The 6,315-nt window shown below is 44.8% G+C and overlaps 1 protein-coding gene across 1 annotated transcript in view; it reads right to left on the bottom strand.

Moving 5' to 3' along the window:
- Positions 1 to 6,315, bottom strand: part of LOC146962330 (thyrotropin-releasing hormone-degrading ectoenzyme-like) — a 194,654-nt gene that overhangs the window by 138,862 nt on the left and 49,477 nt on the right. The window contains exon 4 of the mRNA XM_085768900.1: positions 5,794 to 5,920. Within this exon, the coding sequence (XP_085625026.1) occupies positions 5,794 to 5,920 (127 nt within the window). The remainder of the gene's footprint in view (positions 1 to 5,793; positions 5,921 to 6,315) is intronic.

Below are 6,315 nucleotides of genomic sequence, written 5' to 3'. Positions count from 1 at the left end.
AGGTCGACGATCAACTGTTATTTCTGCCAGGAGCTGAACTCAAAGCCCGAAGCCCGGACTGACCCGGCTTATATTTAAAGGAGACATCTTATGCCCCTTTCCCACAAATTAAAATGGTTCCCAGGTGTCTTAAAGACTTGTCTGTGAATGCTTAATGAAAATCCCCCAAGGATCAAACATCCCAGCTCTTTTCATCCTCTCTAAACAGCCCTGTTCAGAACGGCTGGTTTCTGCCTGTCTCTTTAAATGCAAATTAACCACTTTGCCCCGCCCCCTTCTACTGGTACCAGGTAGGGGTGGGTTTATGAAAATTCGAAAACTAGTTACACCATAGCTTGAAAACCGAGGGAACAACTCATGAAACCACATGGATTTCAACCTAGGGAGCCTGAAAATTACAGATTTTTTTTGTCAATTGTCACATTTTGGGGCCAGAAGGAAAGACAAACACCCAAAAGAGCCTTCAAAAAGTGATATTTCCATAATATGTCCCCTTTAAGACAGGCGTCAATATGGGATATATGGGTTTGTAATTTTCAGGCCTGTTGAGTACTCTAGCACAAAGTTAGAAAGCTTAGAAAGTGCTCAAACAGGCGATCGTGGGCTTTGAGAGGGTTTGTACATCTACAAGAACTTACTGAAAATAGAAACAGACCCGGCTTCTGTTTGAGACTTGGCTTTTATTTGAGAATTGACGTATTCCCGTGTGGCTGCAGGTTTTCTTTCCAACCAAGCAGCAGCTCACCAGACTTGACTCATTCAGTCAACTGATCTCAGTCCTAAGACTCATAATCATGTGGTTTGGTATTTACATTATTCCTCGGCCAAAAAGAAAAAATAAACTATATTTAATTGAACAACAGAGACTGAGACTAAGACAAGACCAAGACCTTGAAAACTGGTCTCAAGTACTACAACACCAGTCTTAAAGGGATAGTTCACCCAAAATTGAAATTTCGCGCTACAAAACAAGCTTGAAATATAGACTTATTTAATTTTTTTCAGGACAATTTCGCATTTCGGGGCTTCAATACAAGACGGACATTACATACAAGCAGCATGGAGGTATTTGGATGTTTTTTGGTGTGTCTTTTTGTTACGAAGACAGTTGGTATCCATTTGCAACCGTTATATGGACACGCATTGCTACGCCGAGACCCCCTGTAACTCAGAGAAGCCACGGAGGACTCTGAAACTTCTCCCAGCCCTTAGTCCACATGAGGGGGAGTAGCTAATGAGTGAAATTTCAATTTTGGGTGAACTATCCCTTTAAGACAGTTGATTGGTCAAACTGTGTGCTGTTGGCTGGTTAGAGGAATGGTTTGCCCATGCATGATATAGATCTAAGGTGTATACTGCTGTTGATACTGCATCTAATTGACAAGTAAAGGAGAAATGTGATGAGGAACAATATAACAACTAATGATGGCTGACATTTTTATACTAAGGTGAGAAGTCAAACATCCAAAAGAAAAGAAAAAGAAGGATATGGATCACAACTTCTGGTCAGGACTTTCCCTACAAAAAGGTTGTCAAGTTAAACTCTCACAGTTTGAAATCTGTTGTTTGGAAATTGGTGCAGAATGAAAAAGTTCCAGTACGATCTAATATCTATAACTTTTCTGTGCCGAGGGTGAAAGTGGAATCGGTGCAGCTTGTTCCTGTTTACTGGATGTCACCAAACTCTCTGCAAACAGAGCGATGACAGATCTGCTCCACTGCAGAGTCTCCTCCACAAACATCTGCAGCAGAGCCATTAAGGTTGTACCGACCCTCTCTGAGCGGTTTGAACCGGCCTCACCGTCCAATCACAAACCTCATCAACCTTCATGACCCGACTGGAGGCACCTTATAATATAAACTACTGTACGACTTCATGATCCCAGCTCCGACACCGCTACAACGCCCCAGACTCTGACTTCCTGACATCCTGGGAGATTCAAGGTCTTCACCTGACGTCTGGCGTGGATCGCAGGACGTGACCTCGGTTTTACCTCGGCGTTGGTTGATGCCGCTGAGCTGAGATCACGGTATAAAAGGTCAGGAAGTAAATGTCAGAGCTAATGCGAGCAGAGAGAGAAAACAAACAGCGCTTTGACTGAAAGAGAATTATTTCTAACGTGACAAATGAATGTGGACAGGAGGGAGGTGTCTGACAGATACAATATGGAGACACAGTGATCACATTAACTTGTTTGGGCGTGGAGAGGAAAAAAGGCAAACGCACCGTGGGGACGCGGCTAATTGATTCTGGCAGGACGGAAGTGTAAAACACAAACAATTATGACGACACGAGAAGAAAGGGAAGAAAGGGACATGGAGAAGAAATTCGATTGTTCTGACATGATTCATTAACTGGGACAGGAACGAAGGGGCGGGTGGGGAGTGGGAGTGGGGGTGGGGGGGTGTCGACACCAAATGTGGAAGCACTGAGCTCTACGTTCAGCTTTTTTCATCGGGGCGTTGAGCTGCTGCTGCTGCTGCTGAGAGGCTCAGTGAGATAAGACCTGTAGTCCACAGAGAAAAACGATAACATCTCTGAAAACACTGGCTGTGTCCCTTTGTCGCGCTGTATTGGTGACATATATATACTATGAAGTCTAATGGGAGCTCAGGATGGAGGATCTACCAGCCATCCCACAACGAGGACGGAGATACGCTGCCAGGCAACAACAACTGATGGCTCCGTTTGGCTGCAGGAGCTTTTCCTCAGAGACGAACTCGGGGGACTCAACGGTTTTTGATACGAAGGGCTTTGTTTTGAAATTCTGCTACAGCCTTCTCTCACACACTCAGAAAAACTGAAACTAAATGTTCTGTTAAAGTCTGAATATAGCAAATATCAAAGACATAAGTTCATGAACAGTACTGTTATTTTTCTACTGCAGTTATGAAAATGTTGCTGCTGGTGGAGCCTGTTAGCTAATGCTCCACTGTTTAGACTCGGCTTTTACAGAGCTAAGTGTTGTTCCCCAGTTAAGACACCTTGAGCCTCAAACAACGCAAACAAACGCTTGTTTCCACTTCAACTTCATTCACTCCTTCAGAGTTAGAGGTGGTTTCACTATAGAGCTATTATTTATCATTAGAGAAGACAACACAGAAACCAAAGAACTGAACGAATAGCCTACTTCAACTTCTTTCAGAACAGAGCAAGAGAGCTAACATTAGCCAGCTAGCTTGCCATATTGGGAGCGTGCCTATGTTCCCTCAGCCCTATGTTCCCACTGGACTCTCTCTACCTATCTGGACTCTATCTATCTGGCCTGTCTAGCCTCTACCTGGTCTTTTTACTAAACTTAACCAACTCCTTTCTTCATTGCCTAAACCCAACCAATGGTGGGACCAAAGGGCTGTGGGAACATAGGGCCTAATTTTCAGTGACAACAAAAGTTAGAAATGTGGGAACAGGGCTGAGGGAACATAGGAATGACCCCGCCATATATTAGCTAGTAAAGTTAGCAATGGAGACAAGAAGACTCCTGATTGGGACACAAGAGCTCCTGTAGAGTATCTTCACAGAGAGCTAGCTTAACATTAGCTATGTTATTTGGAGACAAGAGTAGCTTAGGCACAAGAACTTAGTAGTCACAGGCATCAATGCTAATGTCAGCTAATAGGCACATTTCAAGCTGAATGACAAATCTTTACATTCCTAAACTGCTATATCAATAAAACAAAACCAACCAAATCTTTACCTGCTTCAAAATGACGTTCAAACTGACGAGTATGACAAAATGCAGCTGGAAGTACCCGGATGGTGCTTTCATAATGGTCAAAAAGTTGACTGTGGAATGATGGACACTTCCCAACCTCAATGATCGCCATCTTGCCTACGTAGCGGAATATTATATCTGTAAATCAACACACCGGTAGGCCAACGTTTTCCGCCAGTAAAAGGAGCCTGCTGACGCGGTGGCGGCGTAATCTCCACCTCCCATTGAACAGGTGGCCCACACAAAGCAAAACAAGTACAAGTAATATGGGTGTTCATTAAAGCAGAAGTAAGCGGAATGTTTGTGTTAATATGAGTCTTAAATAGTTCTATCTTCCGACAGCAATCACTTACATAGAGTGTTTGGTCTGAAACACGGGTCTGTCAGTCACTCTGCTCTGCTGTAAGCCGAGGAGAAAACTTTCCTTGTATCCTACAACCTTTATCCAATGAGGAGAGAGAGAACGGCATAAAGGGGCAGTCCTCTCTGTGTGTGCAGCCAAGGGATGCGCGTGAATGTGGTGACGTAGGGACGAGGGTGGGGACTGCTAACTCCATCTGCTGACAAGAAGTTAGCCAAAACCACCGGATCGCTTACTTCTGCTTTAATGCTAATTGAAATTATAAACAAAACAAGCCATAGATATGTTGACGGGCGACAATAGGCTTTATGCAGAGCTCCACTACTTCCTGAACTTAACAATGGTCAGACACACCTGGATTCATCAGTTTGTCCAATAAGGTAAGACATGAAATAAAGGAGCTTTTTTAAGTTCATGAAGTATTGGAGCTGTGCATAAAGCCTATAGCGGTCCAAAAAAGAAGACGACGACGTTGGCAACCATTGTGATCGTTAGTCCCGGTAAGTTCACAATATTCAATTTGAGACAAAACACTAACTGTCAAAACTCGTGCACTGCAGAATGACAGTGTAGCTACTCATGGAAGTATTTGGATTGAGACACAGCTAAGGTGTCTACATGGTGTTTACCGCTGCAGCAGGAAACCAGGAAGCTGGGGGGTGGAGGGTGAAGGTTGCCGCCCAGGAGAACCGGTCTCAATCAATACATCTGTTCGGGAACGCAGGCTGAGCACAGACAGGAAGTTATTTATTCATTAAACAACGGGGAAGAAGCTCCCCAGGAAAAGGGCACGTTCCCCGCAGGAGGCCGAGCAGCCGGCGCTCCGGCCCCGTTAAGGCTCGAGCTCCAACCACAACAACTCTGTTCATCACGTCCACTTGAACCGGAGCATGTTCACCGCTCCGTGTGTCAGTTCAACAACACCTGCCTCTTGAACTTTCCCTGCTTCAATTAAATCCCTCTGAGTGCTCTTCAGCCGTCGTGGCCACACAGATAATTTCAAAGTAAAAAGAAGGTATTTGAATTACACCGCTGAGGCGAGAGCACACTTGAGTTTCCTTCGGTTTGCCTTAATTAATTATGTAACCAGTGACTTCCTGAGTGTAAAAAACAAGCCAGGATGAAGGGACGGACTTGGCTCAACAAGGTGCAGCGCTGTGATACCTTCATCTGCCAAGTGTAAACACATCTTTGTACAAAAAGCTTTTATCTAAACGAGCTCTCAGATGCGCCGGCGTTTAATGTCTGAAAACAAACGGCCTCGAAAGCACTGACTGAAGGTTCAATTCCCAGACCTAATCACACTGTACAGCCTCCTGACTCTCAGGCTGAAAAGGAGGACGGAGCGTTTTCTCTGCCTGATATGAGCACAAATTGATGAACCCAAACGTAATTGTTTGAAGGACAAAGAGTTGGCCGACTTCCCGACACCGGGCGGCTCGGCTCAGGAAGGGGAAGTTGTCTTTTCTTTCCTAAAAAACGGATCAGCAGGGGGATAGAAAAGTCAACAGTGTAGTTTTCTGTTTTACCAACGCTGACAGGAAATCAAACATCAGAGGAACAGAGTGTTTCTCTCTGCCTTTGACTCAACCTGGACACACTGAAGGCGTCCTGGGGAGACGGGAGAGGGACGCAGCCAAAAACAGCAACGGAAAAGGAGGACAAGGAGGAAGATGGCGGCAATGGCGGTGGCAGGGATGATGGCGGCGGTCTTACCTAGCTTGGGCAGCGAATACTGGACTTTGAAGTAGTCCTGGTAAAATCCCAGGAGCCTCTTGGTGATGTGGAGAGCGTAGTCGCCCGCTCCGCTGGCGATGGCGTCAGGCCGAGCGTAGAGTCGGATCTGAGAAGAAAAGAGAAAGAGAAATGTAATCAAGCCCATTTAACAAAAAAAAAGAAAAAAAGATGGATCTAAACACCGACACAGAGAGGTAATGGGGTTAGTGTCTGATCAGCTCCAGAGAAAACAAAGTGGAATTAAAAATCTATACAAAGAGGGAAATTAAATGTGGTTGTGTTTATGTTCAAGGAGACAAACGTTAAAACAGAGCAGAGCTGAGAGTTTACTAAAGTCTACAGAGGAAGAAATGCAATCAGGCCCAGTTTAGATTCAAATCTACAGAGACCCAAATTAAATTCAAAGGACTTTTTTTTCCTCCTTCTACTTGTCTTTGTCCAAATGTTCGCACAAAGAGAAAGTGAATCAGGTCAACGTTCAGCGGGCCGAGCTAGTCCACA

Source organism: Trachurus japonicus, chromosome 23, assembly GCF_045865225.1.
Source record: "Trachurus japonicus isolate A0001 chromosome 23, Traja_1.0".
Classification (NCBI taxonomy): Eukaryota; Metazoa; Chordata; class Actinopteri; order Carangiformes; family Carangidae; genus Trachurus; species Trachurus japonicus.
Note: the sequence above shows the minus strand (reverse complement) of the source record. Positions and strands in the feature narration are given on the sequence as shown.